This window comes from Syngnathus leptorhynchus, chromosome 5 (assembly GCF_054491065.1).
Source record: "Syngnathus leptorhynchus isolate UIUO chromosome 5, UIUO_Slep, whole genome shotgun sequence".
Taxonomy (NCBI): domain Eukaryota; kingdom Metazoa; phylum Chordata; class Actinopteri; order Syngnathiformes; family Syngnathidae; genus Syngnathus; species Syngnathus leptorhynchus.
In genome coordinates, this window is record NC_141199.1 from 11,051,458 (window position 1) to 11,073,372 (window position 21,915).

General features: G+C 41.3%; 3 protein-coding genes across 4 annotated transcripts; 2 read left to right on the forward strand and 1 right to left on the reverse strand.

Moving 5' to 3' along the window:
• Positions 1-443: 443 nt before the first annotated feature.
• Positions 444-12,334, forward strand: evpla (envoplakin a). Its single transcript, XM_085912989.1, has 22 exons — positions 444-636; positions 3,192-3,291; positions 3,378-3,532; positions 3,725-3,848; positions 3,918-4,049; positions 4,163-4,204; positions 4,342-4,503; positions 4,593-4,700; positions 5,057-5,152; positions 5,234-5,344; positions 5,743-5,889; positions 6,075-6,229; positions 6,299-6,396; positions 6,482-6,654; positions 6,834-7,006; positions 7,134-7,272; positions 7,365-7,558; positions 7,635-7,785; positions 8,030-8,113; positions 8,198-8,305; positions 8,384-8,476; positions 8,562-12,334. Exons 1-22 carry the CDS (start codon positions 596-598, stop codon positions 11,949-11,951), a joined length of 5,976 nt encoding a protein of 1,991 aa, XP_085769115.1. The 5' UTR covers positions 444-595; the 3' UTR covers positions 11,952-12,334.
• Positions 11,934-13,531, reverse strand: ten1 (TEN1 subunit of CST complex). The gene is made up of 3 exons (XM_085912996.1): positions 13,313-13,531; positions 12,855-13,012; positions 11,934-12,775 (listed from the first exon to the last, which is right to left on the reverse strand). The coding sequence occupies exons 1-3, from the start codon at positions 13,399-13,401 to the stop codon at positions 12,618-12,620; spliced, it is 405 nt and encodes a 134-aa protein (XP_085769122.1). The 5' UTR covers positions 13,402-13,531; the 3' UTR covers positions 11,934-12,617.
• On the forward strand, positions 13,526-21,907 carry acox1 (acyl-CoA oxidase 1, palmitoyl). Of its 2 annotated transcripts, none has more exons than XM_085912994.1 (14): positions 13,526-13,759; positions 14,600-14,759; positions 15,320-15,480; positions 17,316-17,423; positions 17,571-17,690; positions 17,775-17,890; positions 18,140-18,309; positions 18,442-18,604; positions 18,762-18,952; positions 19,119-19,298; positions 19,382-19,487; positions 19,587-19,730; positions 20,182-20,388; positions 20,474-21,907. In XM_085912994.1, the coding sequence occupies exons 1-14, from the start codon at positions 13,651-13,653 to the stop codon at positions 20,522-20,524; spliced, it is 1,986 nt and encodes a 661-aa protein (XP_085769120.1). In that variant the 5' UTR covers positions 13,526-13,650; the 3' UTR covers positions 20,525-21,907. The 2 variants fall into 2 exon arrangements, with proteins under 2 accessions (XP_085769120.1, XP_085769118.1); XM_085912992.1 differs by lacking the exon at positions 15,320-15,480 and adding an exon at positions 16,600-16,760 and having other exon boundaries at positions 13,527-13,759.
• The last annotated feature ends 8 nt before the right edge of the window (positions 21,908-21,915 follow it).

Sequence of the window (21,915 nt, forward strand, 5' to 3'; positions counted from 1 at the left end):
TAATGTAAGCAGTACACGATTCCAAAGTTGCTGTTCCAATCAGTGACATGTCATCAATGCTAAATTCCATTTGAAATCAGCCCAAACGGGTACAGCTCAACTAAGAAAAAGTGAACCAACTCAAAGGTGTGTCCGACTCTTTCGTATGTGTGTTACGTATACACAGTTTTGTTTGAGGTGACATTTAGCATGAAATGTACCATAAATGTCCATGCTTGATGTCATAATGCAAAGTAGCTTTCACTAGAACAGAAGCAATAAACACGCCATGCAAGGACGTAAAATGGTGAATGGGCCCCTGATGAAAAAGATGGGCAGGGCCCCGAAATGGGAGGAAGGCAAAACTGGTCAGTCCGGTCCTCCCCGTGCAAGGTAGAGGTCTGGGTGGCGACACACCTGCTAGGCCACCTGGGAGGAGGTGCGGCTGTGCCGATATGAACGTGTGCAAGTCAGTCTTTTGCTGTGTTTAGACTTTGACAGCGGGACCCCGAGGAAGTGGAGAGACACCGGGGCGAGTGAGACGGACACAAAGGAGGAGTAAGAGAGGGACAGAATTACAGTCAGTCTCGGTTGACCCCCCCCATACACTGCCAGGATGTCTAAGAAAAAAGAGAGTTCGCTCAAGGTCATCACCAGGTATGCTTTTTGACAAATACAGTTTTTGATATGTATGTCATGTGACTCAGCTTGCATAGACTGCCTTCGAGCGAGTAAAAATTCTGATGAGAGGCTGCATCAACAATGATGGTTAGCCCTCGGGTTCGAAAATGAGAAGTAGTGAGAGAAAATTCGAATGTATTTGCTTCCACTGAACTGTGTGTGTCAGAATAGCTGTGACACAATGAGGGCTGGGCCCTTTAATTGGTTCCTGTCCTTTAGTTGCACTGTACGGGCGTTGGCCTGCAACGATATGAGTCAGTGGTACATTTTAATAGAAGGCATCTGATTAACGTGTTTTTACAATGAATACTTCGAGATGCTTGGTGGCTGCACACCAAAAAGTCAGTTGGCGATGATTCTAGGACCTCATGAAGCGAATAGAAGAAACCGTATGGTATTTTCAAATTGTGGCATTGAAATGGTTGGGTGGTATTTAATTCTGTCCTTCAGAAATAGTTAAATGGTAATTCATGTTTTTGCAATATATCCATCCATCCATTGAGCTTCTCCTTATAAGCGTGCTGGAGGTTATTCCAGCTGTTTTAGGGCAGTAGGCAGGATACTGGTCAACAGCCAATCGCAGGGCATACATACCCGAACATTCACACTCACACCTACGGCCAGTTTGGAGCGCTCATTCGGCATGTCTTTGGAATGTTGAGGAAACCGGAGTAACCGGGGAAAACCTGCGCAGGCACGGGGAGAACATGCAAACTCCACACAGGGAGGCCATACCCAACACTTCTGTACTGTGCAGCGGACACACTAACCCGTATCCATCTTTTTACAAATATTTGACACTTAACAACCCGTATCAACGTAAAGTATTGCGGCCAGTTACACATTCCAGTGGCAAAACAATCTTTTCAGACAACCACAGTTGGAGATGATTTTTAGATGATTAAATTCTTGACCTAGTAAGGATTATACTATGATTCAGTCCTGGCCAACATTTCTCCACCATAATCCAACCATGTTTTGAAATGGTCAAGTCATGTTTTTATTTTTGAAGCTGCAGTGATGTATCACATAATCAGCTACATTATCACTATATTTGGGGTTTCTCAAAATTTGGTATATTCTGTATTAGTATTTGGATTTCATAATCATACATTTTCCTAAAATGGACTTACAAAAGCACATTCACAAACTGCCAAGGTTCCTAAAGGAGTTTATCAGCTGTTGGGCACATTTCTTTTGTTCACTATATTTTTTTCACCCTTACGCTTCTTTTATTACAATGTCGACATTGCAGCAAAATCCTTGCTTTCGGGCGTTTTCACATTTGAATGAGGGAGTGTTTGCAGTGCTGTGATCTTGGTAAAGAATGTAGACAAGCCCTGCTCAATTATGCAGCCAGTCCAGTTTGTCAAGGCTGCTCATCCCATCATCGCTCCCTGTCTGCCGTAGTAATTACTGACTCGCTTATATGTAGCTGTTTAATGATCTCTTTATCGCAAAGGAATCAACAAGTGAATGAACAATTCAACGTTTGATAAAAACATAACACATTCATTCCACTTAAAATGACGTTGATGAAGTTGAAAACTAAAAAGACATGCAAAGTGTCACTGTGATGTGGGTGCAGGGGGAATTATTGAGGAAAAGTGTTCATTGTCACTGGATTGTGCTGACCATTAGAAAACTTATGACATGTTCGCACAACCCTACTAAGCGAATAAAAGATGCAAACTTTTGATTTTAACATTTGATTTGTCTATCTGGCTGAAAGGATGACAGTTTAGCTGGGATGTTTTGTCTAATAAAGTGTCAAAGGTTTTGACAAGCAGCATCAACGCAGACATGAGTGACACTGGAATGGCGTGAATTTGAAGAAGGCTTTGGGAGTGGCTGAAAAGATTTCTGCTAAACGCCGCCACCCTCTTGAAATACTTTGAAGTGTTTCAATGACACGTATCACTTATAGACGTGTTTTTTGGGAAGCTTTCTCCGTCCGGGGCCACTTCGGTTTTTATAAATTCCTCCTATAAATTGCCATGATAAGTTTGTTTTAAATAAAACAATGTTGCAATGGCAAAAAAAAAAAAAAAATTACTATTACAATGGATCCCTGCTATCTAAAAAGAGAATATAGCATGAATAGCAGATCTGTGAATAAGTGAGTGACAGTACATAGTTCAAACTATTAATATGCCACTCACTATAATTTACTCCAAAAATTCAAAGCATTTTAAATGCTTCCAAACATCTTTAAATATTGCTGTGCCCTCAAAAGTATAGTACAGTAAACAACATAAAACTCAGCAAACTTCTTCTGGTGCTGAAGCTTGGCCGAGCAAACAAACTAGATGTTTGTTCTCCTCTTGCAATATTATGGTATGTTTTACTACTGGTCCTCACTATTTTCTATCTAAATTAAAGTGATTATCTGGACATGCTGCAGCAAATATGCAGGGCAAAAGGCAAACTCACAAACAGTGTTATTCTGAGATGGATAAACTGTGTGGAGGAATTGCAACCACTAACATGGCTTCTTCTCAGGTCTTTAACATTTTGTCCCAATCTTGCAGGACCCAGCCCACTAATCTGGCCATGTTGGTCGCCCAGATGCAAAAGAATGCAGACATAGTGGAGAAAGATATCCTCCGGTCTGAGCAACTCTTGGCTGAGGTATAAAGATACATAAAGTCCTATCTCAATAGGTTTTTAAAAAATAATAATAATAATAATAAAATCACCATGTCTTCTTCCACCAGGATGCAGAAAATGAGCGGAAAGAGCTTCCTTTGAAGCATCAGAGTCAGCTCTGTGATACGCTGGGTGAAGCTGAGACTCTTCTGAAAGACCTCTTTTTGGACGTGGACACGGCCAAGAAGCTCAAACATCCGCAGGCCAAAGAGATCGAGAGCGAGTGAGTATACAATGTCTCTAAAAATCTACGTCCAAAAATGTGGCATTGTCAGATGATATTACGGCTCCCCCTACAGATGGGGTGTATTATTTGCTCTATGATGCCATGATTTTTGTGGGCTTATTTTAAGAGACCATATCTCCAGATTGTTGCTTTAAAATATCATCAAGTTGGTCTGCCTTTTCTTTCCAGTGTCCTCCACCTTCACGAACGCTGGCTGAAGGACTGCACTTTCTATCGAGACATCTATGAGCAGATTGATGACGTGTCGCTGATGCCCAGAATTGACTGGGCGCCTGTTTTTAATGCAAAGCAGGTTGGTGTCACAATTCCGTTTGACTGCCTTTCATCAAACCACAATGACAGTAGCATTGTGCGTTTTCAGGCACAAGTGAGCAGTAACCAGTATGGGCCTACCATCGCAGAATTGGAGAAACAAATTGCTTCTCACAAAATCCTGCACCAGGAGATCGAGGCCTACAATCCGCAACTGTGCGTCAGCTCTGCTGGTACCAAGGTGAACTAACACTACCTAAAACCTTCAGACTCTCTGTGCAGTTTTTTTTTATTTGAATTTATTTAGTAACACATTTTACTGTAGTAAAAGACATCCATTGTTTTGTCTTCCAGGAGAACTACGTGGCCCTCAAGAAACAGTACAACAACCTTCTTGTGAGTGTCTTGTTAGGATTTGACAAATCCCATAGGAGAATTGTCAGAGTATTTGGCTGGTTAGTTGGAATTGATGATATAACTGAAGGCCAGTGCTTCTGATAGACAAATTTGACATATTTGTCCTTCTCTTAAAGGAAACCTCGAAGTGGCGCGGCCACTACTTGGGCAGCCTTTATGAGTACATGCAGGGCTGCAACAAGGAGCTGAATTTCCTAGGAGAGGAGCAGGATAAGATCCAGAAGCAGGACTGGAGTGACAGGATGGTGGATCCTCCAGATGTCCGCAGGCAGTATGAGGTCAGCATTGACCAGTTACTAGTAGTAATGATGAGGCTTAATAGGGATTTTGTGTGCTAACCTGGGGTCAATGTGTTTTTGTCTTCAAGAACTTCAAGAACAACAGTCTGTTGTCACATGAGAGCGAGGTGAACAAACTCCAGGATGAAGGAGACAGACTTATTGAGAACAAGCACCCTGCCAGCGCTACCATACAGGTATATTACCAAAGACTTTTATTTTACATACACAATTGCATTCATAGTGACATTTTTTTTTTTTTTTTGCTATTGCATGTGGAGAATACATGGCTTTATCTGATTTAAAAATATAGGGGCATGGTTCACTTCAAGAGTCTAGCCAAAAAAAAAAAACAACAACATCTGAGTGAGTGTTTACGTGAGTTAGAAGTGAGTCTTTCTAACTTGCAAATACATAAGTACAAAATTAGCTATGATTTCAAAAAGCTACAATGTCAAACGATTCTTTTATCTGGTCAGTTCATCGGCCCCATCGGCCATCAGTCATGGCCACTTGGCTCACCACTTCATTTCATACAACCTTCCACTTGCAGGCTCAAAGAGACGCCGTACGCAACGAGTGGCAGAAGTTCCTTCACTTGTGCATTTGTCAGGAGACACACTTGGACAATTTGGAGCAATATAAAAAGGTAATGATTGGAAATGACTTCTTATGTACCTGAACATGCCTTCCTGTGTGTTTGACACAAATTTACTGCGTTACCTTGCAGTACCAACTGGACACAGAGCAACTGTCAGAGAATCTGAGCAAACTCAACAGTAGCTTGGACCCAAAACTTATGAACAGAGTGAGCAACTCAGAGATGCTGCTGCAGCTTGAGGTATGTAGAGAATGCTTCAGTCGTGTTTTGTCACAGCCCCATTTAAGATGTCAATATGGAAGCTAGCAGTCCAGTAGACAACTTTTTTTTTTCCCCAACCTTGATTATAAGCCAAGGCATATATGTTTTACATTCCAGAATGTTGTCCATAAGTGGGAATGTGAAAGCTTGTTTGTAATGCTACATATGTAACACAACATGTCGCAACACAGACACGTAAATCTGAATGGACACCAAAAAAAAAAAAAAAAACTTGGTGCTGCACAGCCAAGCTACGTGCTATGAAATGAAAACTTTTGATTGTGTGATACCTGTCAAATTTCTTTTAAGGATATTCTAACTGAGCTACCTTGCAGTAACGCTAAGATGACTTGTAAAACATGTGTGTTTCCTATCAGGCGGAAGAGAAAGCTGTGCAGGATAGTGAGCAGCTGCTGGCAGACCTGAGAAAGCGCAGCACCACCATTGCTCCACTGAAGCAACGTCGTACCATCCCAAACAAATCAGTCACATTGGAGTCCCTCTGCGACTGGGAGTCTAGCAGGGTAGAGCTTTTTTTTTTTTTTTTCAACTTATTTGTTGTTGTTGTTACCCCTGCTACATTAAATTTGTCTGTTTTTATCTGTGTGAATTCCAGCTATATATTGTGGATTTTTACATGATGGATGAGTCTTGAATGTACCCCTTTATAATAAAATGCGTTTGACTGTATTCCTGTGTCCTCGTCTAGGGACCTCTTTCAAGAGGCGAGAAGTGCACCTTAAAGTCTAACCCCGAGAATGAGAACTGGGACGTTATAACCAACAAAGGGGTCACCGACACCTTCCCAGGGGTTTGCTTTGTGATCCCACCGCCTGATCCAGAGGCCATCAACAAAGTGGACATGTAAGTAACAACAAATATTTCAGTTTGTGTTGTAGTCAACCAACAATTTAACACACACTTGTTGACTAGTTTGGGTGGTGAACTGGGAGACATTAAGAAGAGGAGAGCCTCTCTAGCAGCAAGCCTCAAGAATCACAAGTCAGAGATGGCCAGGTCCTTGCAATCAGGTCATTGTTAAACCAAATATTGTCTCCAGACCCCTCACATGTTGCTCACGTTTCTAATCAATGAAGTTCCCATTTACCGCTTCAGCCCCAGTGTCGACTCCCACGTTGGACCCTAGTCTGTCAGCGCTGGGTCTCCGGTTGGACAAACTGAACGCTGACCTGGACGATTCTGATAAAGACATGCTGAACCGCATACGATCCCCACTGAGCCGCTCCAACCCCAATGGAGATCTGCTCAACAGGCTGAAGGAACAGGAAGTAAGGAAAATAAACAGAGGGCCAACATTTACCCAGCACATTTATGATTGATTCAAACTCAAACAATACAGCATATACACACAAGGTTGAGCACAGAATTGAAAATGATTTCATTTGGTGGGTGAGTCAAAGTGACATATTCGTTCAAATGAAAATGATTTTCTTCATTTTTTTTTTAGCATGCTGCCAGGGCACTGAAAGGTCTGGAGCAGGAGAAGCTTGCAGCTCGGGATGATTTGCAGCCTCTTCTGTCCAAAGATCCTAATGCCTCCTTCGCGCTGCCACTCAAACTCAACAATGCCGAAAACAAGTATGATGGCCTCTCTGGACTTGCTGACCTCTATAACAAGAAGTAAGTAGCGTTTTCTTTGGAAGATGACCTAGAAGGAAAATTATTATTCACTCATTCATGATGTGTACAAAATAGAGGAAATAACTTTCTGTAGTGCTTCTTTCTAACTTTGTGCGCTTGTTTTCAGAGCAAATGCTTCCCTCAACCTCGAGAATCAGATAAAGAAGACAGATGGCCTCATCTCAGGGTTTGAGAAGAGGCTCAGTGAAGATGGCCCAATACTCGATGTGACAAACTCCATTCAAACTGCTAGTGACAGCCTTCATGTAAGGAAATCACAATTTCCTTTCAAACTACGCAAACATTCCACAACACCTGCGAAAAACTCAATTTCCTAAATTTTTCATGGCGTTTTTAGCAACAACGGAAAGCTGTGGCAATGGCTCAGCCCGATATGAGGAAGCTAAGTCAGGACCTAGAGACCACTGAGCAGCTATGCAGTTCACTGCAGCAGGGCTACCAGGAGTTCTGTCCCGACATCCAACGTCAGAGAACAGAAGTCAAACAGCTGCACAACCGCTATGCCAACCTGGACAACCAGCTAAAGGAGAGGTAAGACACATGCAGCTCCATTTCATATGTATCAATACAAACAATGCAGCGCTTTAAACCATTTTTTTCCCCCCAGAGAGAACATCTTACAAGAAGCTGCCGCCAAAAACCAAGAGTTCCAAAGTTCAGCCAAATCCCTCAATTTTTTCCTGAACAACCTGCCAAAAAACAATATCAACTACAAGGATGATGTGTCTTCAGTGTCTGCTCTTTACAACTCACAAGAGGTGAAAATAATCTCTCATTTTTTACCCATTTGGATGGTTTGCTTTTTAGTCCTTGATTTAATGATAACAACAATATCAACAATTGTGGTGGAGTAGTTAACACATCTGCCTTAGTTCTGGAGTATGGGGTTCAAATCTTGGCTCTGGTCTTCCGATTTCGATTGTTTTTTATGTCTGTCTTTTTATAATTAATGATAGCACTAGCAATTATAGCACTTTGATGGAATGTTATCACTCACTGCAGAGGGTGATGGACGACCTGAAACGAAAAGGCAACGACGTAGACAGACTGTCCGACCTGTCTCAAGACCTTCAGCTTCTGCTTGGTGTAAGACATAACATCCAATATTCATAACATACATGAATGATTTAAGGCACAATAATATGATTGGACTACCTTTTCAACTTGCAGGAGTATGATGCCAACATTGGCAAATTCAACAGTACGCTAGAAGATGCTGGCGCCACTATTGTAAAGAGACCCTACACGCTCACACTTGCTGAAGCTGTCCAGAAAGAGGTATCCTCCAAAACCTGTTGATAATATTTACCATTTGCTTGAAATTTGCAGAGGTTACCCTGTGTCTTTCTATGACAGGAAAGGGGTCTGGTCAATCGCTACGCTGATGCGTCAGCTGAAAATGGTCAACGGCAAATACAGATGGGGTTGGCCCAGAATCTCATGATGAAAGTAAGAGGACAGCCCAGAAGCAACCCAGTACGCAAAACAAATCACTGTATGATTTATGAACTCATTGTCATTTCCTTTGCTGTAGAATGATGAGAAAGTGCAGTTGTTGGCACAACATCAGGTGCAACTGGAGAGCCAGCAAAGGAATACTTTGGATCTAAACAATCTTTCCAGAGAGCTGGAGGAAGAGAGGGAGAGGAACCTTCACGTTGAGTCTAATCTAAAAGCCTTCAGAGATAGGCTGATGTCACTGAGGAATCGCAGAGGAGTCGAGCGTGTTGAGGAAAAAGAAGTGCTTCAATACTACCGTGACCCCAAACTGGAGACTGACTTACTAGAACTTCAGAAGGTACTTAACGAAGAGTATCGGAAACGGACCATGATCCAGAGTGAGATTGACATCTATAACAAGGACTTTGCCCGCTTTGAGGACAACTTGAAAAATTCTGCACCAAAACTCTTGACGAGAGAAGTGACAGAGTTTGAGAAAGACCCTCAGCTCGATATCGATGCTGCCAACCTGAGAGATGAAATATCAAGATTGAGAGAAGACATCCGGCTGAGAAGCTCGGAGTACATGCAGATAAAGTCAGAGTTTGAGTACCTCCAACAGAAGAAACCACTTATTAAAGAGAGAGTGGTTAAGAAAGAGGTAGTGAAAGTAGAAAAAGACCCAGAGATGCTGAGATCTGTGCGGAAATTTGAGACGGAAATTTCGGAAGAGAATAGCAGGGTTAAAATGATTAATGATGAAGTATTCCAAATGAGAAGCCAGATTAATGCCCTTGAAAGAATGATTCCAAACATCCAGCCCAAGATCATTACAAAGGAAGTTAAAAAGGTCGAACAAGACCCAGAACTCATCGCAGAATCAAAGAGGACTCGCGGGTCGGTGGAGAATGAAATGATGGAAAACAACTCCTTGTCCAAAGAGCTGTTTAGCCTCCACAGTCGCTACAGGGAAGTTCAAGCTCTGAAACCAAAGGTTGAGGTGAAGGAAATCGTTAATGAGATATTCCGCATTGATCCAAACACAGAGGTAGAAATTTTACGCCTGAGGAAAGACATACAAGATGCCAATGCGCATCGCTCGGTCATCGATAGAGATATCACAAAGATCGGATCGGAGGTGAATTTCCTTCGATCGCAGAAGCCCAAGGTAGAAATGAAAGAAGTTCTTCAAGAGGTGGTGAAGGAAGAAAGAAGCCCTGAAAACGTGAGAGAGATTCAAAGGTTAAATGAGCAGATTAACATCATCCACAACAATTACAACTTTTTCCAAGACCAGTTGAGGAAACTCAGGAGAGAGAGAGATGAATGGAAGGTTGAAAAGTCCAAGATCGAGACCAAAATCCTCACCAGAGATGTCATTAAGTATGAACCGGATCCTCTGTTAGAGAAAGAAGCTGACCGTCTGAGAAGAGAATTGAGGGATGAAGCGCAAAGGCGACGTTCAACTGAGGAGTTGGTGTTTGACCTGAAGAACAAATACATCTTGTTGGAAAGACAAAAACCAGAGGAGAAAGTAGTGGTGCAGGAGGTGGTGCGTTTACAGAAGGACCCGCGCCAAGTGCATGAGCACGAGAGGCTGAGAAGGAACCTGGATGAAGAAGTGACGACTCGACGTCAGATCGATTTAGAGTTTCAGCAACTAAGAACAAAGGTGGAAGAGTACGAGAGGCTCCTCAGAGCAAGTGATGAGCATCAAAAGAGAATGATAGCAGAGTCAGAACTCAAGGAACTCAGAATGCGGATCCACCAGCTGGAACATGCGCCGCCTGCGGTTTCAGAAAATATCGTTGTTGAGGAGGTACTGAAAGTGGAGAGGGACCCAAAACTTGAGAGGTTGACAAGTGCCCTGCGCTCAGATATGGATAAGGAAACCAGTGATATCCTGCGTCTCCAGAGAGACATCCGTAACATCACTCTTAGGCTCGAGGTCCTCCAGAAAGAAAAGTCGGTTGAAAAGAAAGTGTACAAAGAAGTTGTCCGTGTTGAAAAAGACCAAGCTGTGGAAGCGGAGAGGGATCGCCTGAGGGAACAGGTCTCTAAGATGAAATATGAAAGGCAGGACATTGAGAGTCAAATCAAACGCCTCAGTACTAGAACAAGCCATATGATGACTACCAGGTCTAGCAGCTCGCGAGAAGAAACGACCCTAACGATGAATAGAGACAACTTACTGAGGGAGAAGGACAACCTGACTCGTGAGCTCAGGACATTGGAGACAAAGAAAAACGACATCAACTTGTCTTTCGAGCAGCAGACCAGACTCATGAGTGAGAGATCACAGATGAGCAGGAACAGAAGCATGATGATGGGTTCTGACATACAGCAAATGGAGAGGGAAATCATGAGCGAGAAAGACAAGATCCATATGCGTGACAGCACCATTCGCGAGCTTATGCTGAGCCTGCAGAAAGAGGAACATGCTGAAACCAGGACCAAGGAGACCAACGTGTCCACCAAAATCACCATTCTGGATCCAGACACAGGCAAAGATATGTCTCCTTACGATGCCTACCTGCGGCGACTAATCGATCGCCAACAGTACATTCATCTGCAGGAGCTTGAGTGTGACTGGGAGGAGATTACTTCCGTGGGACCTGATGGTGAGACATCCGTACTGCTGGATCGCAAGAGTGGCAATCAGTACCCCATTAAAGATGCCCTGAGGGATGGCCGACTAACACAGATGGATTTGGATAGGTACAAACAAGGCCAACTCCACATCTCAGAACTTGCCTTGCTGGTTGCCGGTGAAAGCAAGTCCAAGGGCCAGTACAACTCATTTGTCCCAAATGCCAACTCACCATTGAAGTCGACCTCAATTGACTATGCCGCTACGCAAACGTCTCCAATTGCTGGAATCATGGATACACACACTGACACCTGCTTCACAATACGCAGCGCCGCCATGCGTAAACTTATCGACGCCACGACGGCCCAAAAGCTGCTTGAAGCTCAGGCGGCAACCGGCGGCATCATTGATATCACCGCCAGAGACAGACACTCGGTTCAGAAGGCAGCTTCCAGAGGCCTCATTGATGAAAGTCAGCTCCAGAGGCTCCTCAACGCTCAAAAGGCCTACACTGGGGTGGAAGACCCAGTGACCAAACAGCGCTTGTCCGTGGGAGAAGCCATCCAGAAAGGTTGGATGCCAAAGGAAAGTGCAACATGGTACATGGAAGCGCAGCACCTGACCGGAGGCCTGGTCGATCCCAATAGCAACAGAAGAATAAGCATCGTGGATGCCATTGGATCCAAAATGATCAACAGCAACATGATGAGAGATATTCAATCGGAAATCAATTACAAGAAGGATATCACAGATCCCCTCACCAAGCAGAAGATCAACTACAAACAAGCCTTGGAACGCTGTAAAAGAGACCCCAACTCTGGCCTTCTAATGTTGCCGGCCTCCTCCAGAGAGTCTGGCTACACTCCGACGTACAACAGATATGCAAGATTCTAAATGTGTTTACACCTTAGCGATGTCTCTGCTCTGTAAGTTAATAGATGAGAGAAAAAAAAAATCTGCCGATTTATTTGGGATCGTATCGTATGAACATAAATGGTGCATACAATGTGCCTTTTTGAATTAGGCAAGCTTTCTGTCAAACCCCCCAAAATGCTGCCAAATTGTCTTTGTTTACCAAACATGTCAGATGTGGGCAGATGTTATTATGATTTAAGTAGAAGAATGTTACAAATGAAATATCTACCTGATAATATTACTACTGTGGAATACTGGGACATGGTGCAATGCTAATTACCAAGATTAATATGATTATGTATCACTGTGGGATATCCTTGACACTGTTCACTTTTAACTCAGTCAATAAATTTAAATTATAATGTCTCTTGTCGTCTTTTACAAAACACACATCAAGAAAAAACGGACAACTCCTCTGATTTACTTCACAAATTATTCAAATGAGATCATGTTATAGAGCGCAAGCGTCGTCAGATATTGGGAGTAAAGTCAACACTTACAAGTATTGATTGAGTGGCACATTTTTTCTTTGATTTAATAAAGCACTGGAGCACCATAAATATGTTGTAAATCGTTATTTAAAAAAAAACAAAAAAAAAAAACTACAAAATCCAAAGCGTCAGCAGTCCATGAGCAAGTTCAAGATCAATTTGTATCTGCATGTTGCACTGCAGCATCCTCCAGATGGCTCTGTCTTTCCTTGAAGAAGCTCCTCTGCTCGTTGATGACTTTTTGCAGAAGGGCAATGTTTACACCATCCACACAGTTGAGGACGCGAGCACAGATCCTCATCCCCTCCACCCCTGTGAGACAAAAGGTGTTCGATTATTAACGGAACAAAAACCAACGACACAAGAACGTGTTGAAAAAGACAATACTTACCTTCAGCTGTTTCAATTTCACCCAGAACAACGTATTGAGCTCCAATTATGGGATTAAATGGTTCCACAAATGAGGTATTGATGACAACATGGTGCTCTTTGGAAGCATGCTGAGTTGTTAGTGAAGCCTGGGACATCTCGGGCTCATAGCGGGTGAGTCTAGAAAAATTTGATATAGTAATTGTTTTGCTCATGCAGGAGATATTGGTCCATAACAAACTGTCAGAATTACCTTTCAGCAAAGTTGTGCCTATCTTTTTTTTATTCTACAAACAGGACGATGCAAGCTAATAGAAGAGGGGAATGTTTAGTGTGCAAAGGGTTTATTTTTTGATTGAGCCAAAAAAACTGTTTTTGTTTTATTTTATACTTGAATAGATTGAACAGTTTGTGCTTTTCTGTGTGTACAACTAATAAGTAAATACGAAATAGAACTCAAGTGAGTTACTACTAACCCACCTGCCAAATGTTCGCACAGACTGTCTGTCCTGCAATGCTCCAGACTTCACTTCCCACGGGAAATAATACACCGCAGCAGCGGGAAGCATGGCTTCTTGTAGTGATAACCAACGACGTTCAAAATTCGAGTTATGTCGTAAACTAAACAAATACCAAATACTGTAAACGAGTTGAGACGAAGGAGGTTGACATGTCTTCCCACCCAAAAAAATAAAAATCTCTTACTTCCGGGTTTGTTCACGTGACCTGGCGTCACCAACCTCTCCAAACGAAGAGAACAGGCCGCGTCCGTGCTCTCAATCTACTTTTCTCCGTTAAATTCATTTTCAGGCTCAAACATGAATCCAGACATACTGAACGAGAGGCAGAAGGCAAATTTTGACGTTGAGAAACTCACCAACATTCTGAACGGAGGCCCCGAGAAGACCAAGAGGAGGCGAGAAATTGGTAACTTGTCGCATGCGTACTCTAACAGGTCATTTTGGACACCGTGAACCTCTAACCCACTTTCAATCTATAGTCTATATCTTCTAATTCCTAATTATTCTCGAATATTAAATCGTAGTGTCAAGTCAAACAAAGCTAGGGGTTAACGTTAGCTAGTAGCTCATGGTGTCTTTATATTTCAGTGTACACACGATCATGGGTTTTATTAAGTTCATTTCGCGGTTGTTTTTAATCTGTGTACTGTTCTAGTGTGTCAAGAAGCAACACACTAGTTCACAGTTTCCAATTTCTTCAGCCAAAGATAATCAATTCGACAAAATGTCATCAGCAAACAAGTATGTCACATAAAGTGGATACACAGGTCAATTGCATACCTCCTGCCATCATCTGCTATAAGAATTTAATTGTTCTGCTTCTCACACTACACCACTGGTATAGATTGATGAACAAAGATGAAGTAAAATATTTTTGCACCAATTAAAATCACTCCTCGTGGTACATCTGATCATTCACAGAAGACTACAATAATGTGTCATGGCACACTAGTTTAGAATGGCAGCAGCTAGTCAGCAAACTACATCACAGGATGGTCCGACTCCTCATTATTCTCAAATCACTTTATAGAGACCATGTAGAACATTTGAGGGAAATTGGCATGTTGCAGCACGTTGTTGCAGCACGTTGTATGTTGCGACTCAATTTAGCCTTGCCTTTCTACTGTAACCTATCCATGCGTCCATTAAAAGCACTCAAACTGATCAAAAAAAAAATAAATCCACTCCATAGCTGAGACTCAAACATGAAGGTTCACTATTTTGCTTTCACCCTTTATCATTGCAGAGTCCATGGTTCTGAACGACCCAGACTTTAAGGAACAGGACCCAAACTTCTTGTCTCGCAGTGAGCGCTATGACCAAGCTGTTAGAAAGAGTGCCCAAATGATCCTCAAGTTGAGAGAGTTTGGCATTGCGGATCCAGAGGAGATCTACTGCTATAAGAGGTAATTTGATGACAAATTTAAACAAGTACATGTCATGTGCATGGAATGACACATCATACAACACTTCTTTTCTATGACAAGGCAAAAACTCCAGATTGAATTGTCATTTGAAAAAACTTTCAAAGAGCCTTATGTAAACTCTGCCCGGGCATTCTAGTTAGTATGTATGGACAAATAAAGTTGGAGCAAAGTACAGATTAAAACTATGTCAAAGGGTGTATGAGGTTTTCAGCTTGTTGCATGTGCTTAAATACCAGACACAAACCATGTGATGTATTTAGTTGTATATTTATTATTCTAAAGTTAATTTATGAACTATAGATATTTTGTTAAACTCTAGTCCCTATACATACAACCTTGACTCCAAGATGCATTACAGTTCAGTTTGAGAGATCGTAAAACAGCTAGGCCTTCATTACGCAAGCTTAGCCCACATGAAGCAGAGTTGAGTCCCCTACCGACAGCAGATTCCCCCACCTTCTCCAACATTGACGACTTCAGTGACACTCAATACTTAAAAATTAGTTATTGATTGTATACATTTTTTTTTTTTCATCCAGTATGTTTCGAGGCAACGTTCACGAGGCAATGGGACTACACTTTGCGATGTTTGTCCCAACCCTGTATGGCCAATGTGACCCTGAGCAGTCCAAGAAATGGTTACCTCTAGCAGAGTCCTACCAGGCCATTGGCACTTATGCTCAAACTGAGCTAGGTCACGGTCAGTTCATGAATATGCCTCTGATTTTCTTTTTTGAACACAATTCAAAATTTATATATTTACTTTGGTATTTTTGAGCGGTGAAAACAGGCCCATTCTAAGTGCAAACATGATTAGGCTTATTTATACAGTATGTGTTTGACAGATCAATATTTATATTTTTTGCCGACACTAATATCAATAATTTCATTTGTAGGTTTACATACCGGCAGCCACGAGTTTTGATTAGCTATATTCCAAAATGAAATCAACCATGTTTAGTGTTTCGCAAAGTGCACTGTCATTTAAAAAAAAAAAAAAAAAAGTCATCAAAAGTGCATACATATTTTAATGCATTTTCAATCCTCTCTAGGCTTTTATCAAATGTTATTCAGCCTGGTACTGGGGCAGGGTCCGAATATTTAAGTACCTCGGGTATAAAATACTTAGAGGTTGAGTTGTTGCCAACTCATTATCTCTTTGTATTCAAAAAGGCTGAGTTAACGTGCAAAGAAGAAAGTAGGTCAAGCAAGTTATTGTTTGTTGCTCCCCAGTGAATGTCCATTCTCTAACCACCGAGGCATTGCACTAATTGCTGAGTCTTTGTTTTTAAAGTTATTATTATTTTGTTTAGAGTAACTTCTGTTGCACAGAGATCATGCAAAATGTATGCATCAGGGCTTGTCCGGAATTGATCTTTTTCATAGAACTCAGTCAAATAGGATATTGCATCTGATGAATTCAATGCAGTACTTATTTGGACTTACATTTGACACAACCGGACGGGAGAAGTGTGAAACTTCACACCCCTATCCTGGCATTGCTGATTCCTCTTCTCTGTTACAACTGGAGCTACATGACAAATTATGCACAAATGATTGTTTTTATTCAAGCTCATAAGTTGAATAAATTATTTGCTCTCCCCTTTTTTCATGGCTTCTTCTTTGCTCACGCTCTATCCATCTTTTTTTTTTACACTCCATTTTCATGTTTACTTTAATTCTTTCCATCTACTTAATTTGGCCTCCACTTTCCATAATTTGTTCTCCCTCTAAAATGCTTCTGTTGTCCGCACATTGTCTTTGCCTCGCATTACCACCTGGTTTCCTGTCCCACCGGCCTCTGTCTTCTGTGGTTTAGCTGCGTGCACCCGGGCAGGCCTGAACCTTTAGATCTGCATCTCGGAATGTTCCTGCCCACGCTGCTTAACCAGGCCACTCCAGAACAAATGGACCGCTTCTTCATGCCTGCCTGGAACCTAGAGATCATCGGCACCTACGCTCAGACTGAGATGGGCCACGGTAAAATATTGAAAAGCATGGCCCAAAGTCCACCTACTGATTTGAGTGGAGCTGTGTTAAGGAGTGAAAAAATGTGGTCTGCTTTTGCAATGCCACTTATGAATTCCAAATGTCTGGGTCAGCAGATTTGTCTGCTTAGCAGCCAAACCCACCAAAATTGACTTAAGGTAATTCATTCTCTTGCATATTCCAGTTTTGGTGGGTCATTCAGACTAAAAATATATTTGAAAAAAAAGTATTTAGAAGGACATAAGTGTTAACATGTTTTTGGATCTGTCAAACATTTACTAGGTGCACTCCTTTACTCTGTCGTAATGGAACATTCAGCAGAGGGCATTTTGTAGTGCTGTAATTCTATACAGTATATTCACTTGAAGATTTAGCAAGTGACTTGATGACAACTCTCATGGGCTTGTTTTCTACCAAGATGCTTCCTGTGTTGTTGTTTTGTTTAATCCATGTCGGAGTGAATTAGTTGATAGTGCCGAGTCGACATTATTTAGTTGAATGATAATTGTGTTTTCTGTGAATGGTTGCATTTTCCCTTTCCTCCAGGAACACATCTCCGAGGACTGGAGACCACCGCCACATATGACCCAGCTTCAGACGAGTTTGTCCTAAACAGTCCCACTGTTAGCTCAATCAAATGGTGGCCTGGAGGCCGTAAGTACAAGTATACACTTTCCAGAAATGCAAACCAAGTTATATTTTTTAGATTTCTGCATTTTTCTGAATCAGACTAACTGGTGCATTTTGAAATATTAATGTTTGAAAATCTAACTACATACAATCGCTGCTCTTCTTTTTTAGTTGGGAAGACCTCAAACCACGCAATTGTACTTGCTCAGCTTTATACTCAGGGATGCTGCCATGGTCTGCATGCTTTCATTGTGCCTATCCGTGACATGGACACACATGTCCCACTGCCAGGTTACTACAATATTTGGAATTTCTATTCATTGAATGGTCATATCTGTTCATATTTCTCATTGAACAGAAACCCTTTTTCCCTAGGTATTGTTGTTGGCGATATTGGACCCAAATTTGGCTTTAGTGAAGTGGACAATGGCTTTTTGAAACTTGACCACGTGCGGATACCACGGGAGAACATGCTTATGAAATACGCCAAGGTCAGACAATCATCGCAAATTACATAGTCAAGTAATTTCCAGTTTCCAAGTTTATACATTTAAGTATGCTGAAGAAAATGCATAGATTTCCCCAGAGATATCTAAAACACTTTCACAAACAAAATTTGCATGTTAGATTACCAGCAAGAGAATTTAGTTGGAATTGAGTTATTTTAGGAGAGCAGCAGTTTTTGTATTTTATTTCAATTGGCACATCAACATGCTGAATTGTTCTTTTCTGTCCACTAGGTGGACCCGAATGGCACCTACTTCAAGCCACCCAGCGCTAAACTGACTTATGGCACAATGGTTTTCATTCGTTCCATGATTGTAGGAGAGTCTGCTCGGGCCCTCGCAAAATCCAGCACCATCGCCATCCGCTACAGCGTTGTCCGACACCAGTCTGAAATCCGCCCAGGGTCAGTCACCGCTGGCTTCGTGAAGTCATTCAAGCAAACAATTTGATATGGCTTCTTCAGACATGACCTTTTTGTGTATTTGTCCATGAAAACAAAATATGTATAAATATATATATATTTTTTGTCCTGCAGAGAACCAGAGCCTCAGATCCTCGACTACCAGACGCAGCAATACAAACTGTTCCCAGTGCTTGCTACGGCTTATGCCTTCACTTTTGTTGGTCATTATATGAACCAAACATACCATCGCATCACTGGTGACATCCATCAGGGGGATTTCAGTGAGCTTCCAGAGGTACTATTAGCAGATGTAGTCCATGTGCAAAATCTTAACCAATGCATAGTTGTCTGGGCGTTCACAATGTCTCCAAATAGTTTTGTTTGCTGACTCCCATTGAGTTGAGAAAGATTACCACCCTTTGTGTTTGTCCCCACCTTTCTCCGGTGTGCAGCTCCACGCTCTGTCTGCGGGTTTGAAGGCTTTCACCACGTGGGCAGCCAACTCTGCCATTGAGGTGTGCCGCATGTCGTGCGGAGGTCACGGCTACTCCCGCAGCAGTGCCTTGCCAGACATATATGTTGACTTCACTCCAACCTGCACTTACGAGGGAGAGAACACAGTCATGATGCTGCAGACTGCAAGGTGTGTCATTCCACACAAATGCATAGTTAGATGTTCATATTTTTGTGAAAGGCCTTTTCACACTGCCCTTGATTTTCTTATTTGGTTTGGGTCAGAAAACATCCACCATCACACCATCAGCATTCTGTCCTTCCACCCTCACAGCACATAAAATGTGTGTGTGCAGATACTTGATGAAGAGCTACAGGCAAGCTAGAGCTGGTCAGCAGCTGCATGGCATTGTGTCATACCTGAATGAAACAGAGTATCAAAGAATCCAGCCACAGCTCATCGCCGCAAAATCAACTGGGATCGATTTTAATGACCTGTCCAGCCTGGTGGAGCTCTACAAACTGCGGGCCGCCATGTAGGAGACAAGAATGATAGATCATCACGAGCCAGCAGCCAATTTGTTTCTGATATATGCAAATGGTCCTTCTGTGTGTTTAGTCTGGTGGAACTGGCAGCCAAGAGCATCCAGAAGGAGCTGCAACACAAGAAGAGCCAAGAGGATGCCTGGAATAATAGCGCTATCGACCTGGTCCGAGCTTCTGATGTAAGACCATTTTATGTGAATTTCAGTACGTTATAATTCCCATTATCTGATTGTCTGACATTAATTAAACACCATGTCTTCCTATTTGACCTCTTCCAGGCGCACTGCCACTATGTGGTAGTGAAGCTCTTCGCTGACAAGTTGAGAGAGATTGATGCTGACCCCATACACTCAGTGCTGTTAACGCTTGCTCGCCTCTATGCACTTCATGGCATGTCGAACAACTCTGGAGACTTTCTTCAGGTACAAATCTATCTCGGTGCCTTAAAATACATCATACTCTGTTGTGTGACCTTAATCGTTACTCTAAATAATCATACCGCAATTTTGTCCCATTGAAATGAATTGAAATGCTTTTAATCTGTTCCAGTATTTTCTGCAAATATTTTAACGAGGAAAAATACTACTCCATTTTTTAAATAAAATATTATTCAATAGAATACAAAAAGTGGATTTTCGTGTGTGCAGTTGTTAAAAAAACAAGAAAGAAAACTTATGACAAGTCGCTCGAATATCAATTCGACAGTGTATAGCAATACTGGATTTGCTGGTTTTGATCCATATGCCCAGTCAAGAATTTTCTTTTGTTGTATCATTTCTCATTCAAGATTTCCTTATTGTCGAAAATAAATGGTGTAAATTGCTATCTGTAATTATCTAACCCTCATCCACATTTCCTTCTACTTTATCTCAGGCTGGACTGTTAGAGGGGTCCCAGATGATAGAGGTTACTTCCCATATCAAGGAGCTTCTTTCCGAGCTGAGGCCAAATGCTGTGGCGCTGGTAGATGCCTTTGATATCCATGACAGGATGCTAAATTCAGTCTTGGGGCGATACGACGGCAATGTCTACGAAAACATGTTTGAATGGGCTCGTCGCTCACCACTGAATTCTACGGAGGTCAGCAAATGCCACTGGAAAGATTCTAATTGTAAAACATGGTCATTTATCATTTCAATTAACGGTTGCATTCTTCCTTCTGCAGGTCCACGAGTCCTATCATAAGTATCTGAAGCCGCTGAGGTCTAAACTGTGAGCAGAAACACACATTTCTGCCTGTGAGCATTTCTGCATGTAAATACAAAATGGAAATCAACAATGGTACATCATTTCAAATCCCAACAAGTCTCTTGACTTTATTCTCATCAAGACTGACCTGTGTCCTTAACATGAAGGCCAATAAATTAATCAGGGGAAGCAAAGTTTTTAACTATCTATTATTTAAAATAATTTGATATCAAATGGTCTTGAACTATGTGATCATAGATTGTGGTCGCATTAAATAAAATGTATATTCCCAAACTTTTAATCTTATCAAATTATGTAATATGTCCTCCTCTCTGTTGTAGCCTGATGGTGGGTTTTTGTTTGCCAGTTAAGTTTTTCCCAACAAGAACAGAATGCAACAATGAAAATTACATAACAAAGCCAACACCAAAATCTCTTTTGCTTGTTTTCTGTAGACTGGGCTGCTTGCTCTTCTGTAAGAAAGAAATATTTAGAAGCGCAGCCTCCTTGTCAGAATTTCGGTGGGCATTTTATACCTGAAGCAAAATAGAGCAGCTTAACCTAAAGGACGATTGGACTTTTACTTAAAAAAAAAAAAAGTGTGTTATTTCTGATGGGTTGAGATTGGCAGTTTTTGTGTTGTGGCTCAAATGTGGGCCTTTTAAAAAACTTGCTCACTAGATTGCATCATGATCATAAAGTGAAGTTGATAGATACTTGCTTACAAATCAAAGTATTTTAATGTCATGGAAACTCAATGTTTCATATAAAAGAACTGTAGTACTTAGTTTTTCATGTGGACAATTGAAAACATTTTTATCAGATAATGTGCCTGTCTGTTTGACTTCTCAAACTAAGATTATCTTCACCGGACAACATGTCCTCTCTCGTATATGATGTAAATTCATGGTAACAATTAGCCAAGATGTTTATTAACCATAATTGGTTGGATATTTGTTCGTGTTTCTACTAATATTGATAATTTGACATGTTGTCAAAATAAATATTCATCAAAGAGTGTGCATCTTTCCTTCTGTGTAGGTGTCTTAAAGGGAAGTCAGGTCACTTATTTTCTTCACGATAAATTATATGTGGACCCCAATAATCTAAACACAATATTCTAATTAATATTGTTTGTTTAGAATGGGGGATAGACTGCGTTGAGGATTTTCATTTAACTTTATATATTAATGTTATATTTTTCAAGTACAATTTACTATCATGATTTTGGCACAACCTATTGATTTTTAGATTGATTTTTAATCCCAAAATTATATAATGTCAATGTTTCTATAATTATAATTTACTCACACATGAAATATAAACGTATTTCTTTTAGAATGTAATTTCTCTGACTGTTCACGTTTATGTTTTATTGTTCAAAAAATAAAGTGTAAAGGTATTGACAATACATTGTAG

Bases quoted from the DNA above. Each gene is read 5' to 3' on its own strand.
- evpla (XM_085912989.1), top strand. From the start codon at position 596: ATGTCTAAGAAAAAAGAGAGTTCGCTCAAGGTCATCACCAG. The intron at 7,007-7,133 runs GTAAGTAGCGTT...GCTTGTTTTCAG, and splicing joins GCTGACCTCTATAACAAGAA to AGCAAATGCTTCCCTCAACC. The intron at 8,306-8,383 runs GTATCCTCCAAA...TTTCTATGACAG, and splicing joins CTGAAGCTGTCCAGAAAGAG to GAAAGGGGTCTGGTCAATCG.
- ten1 (XM_085912996.1), bottom strand. From the start codon at position 13,401: ATGCTTCCCGCTGCTGCGGTGTATTATTTCCCGTGGGAAGTGAAGTCT. The intron at 13,013-13,312 runs GTGGGTTAGTAG...AAATTTTTCTAG, and splicing joins TCTGTGCGAACATTTGGCAG to ACTCACCCGCTATGAGCCCG. The intron at 12,776-12,854 runs GTAAGTATTGTC...TTTGTCTCACAG, and splicing joins TGAAATTGAAACAGCTGAAG to GGGTGGAGGGGATGAGGATC.
- acox1 (XM_085912994.1), top strand. From the start codon at position 13,651: ATGAATCCAGACATACTGAACGAGAGGCAGAAGGCAAATTTTGACGTT. The intron at 17,891-18,139 runs GTCAGACAATCA...TCTGTCCACTAG, and splicing joins TGCTTATGAAATACGCCAAG to GTGGACCCGAATGGCACCTA. The intron at 18,605-18,761 runs GTACTATTAGCA...TCCGGTGTGCAG, and splicing joins ATTTCAGTGAGCTTCCAGAG to CTCCACGCTCTGTCTGCGGG.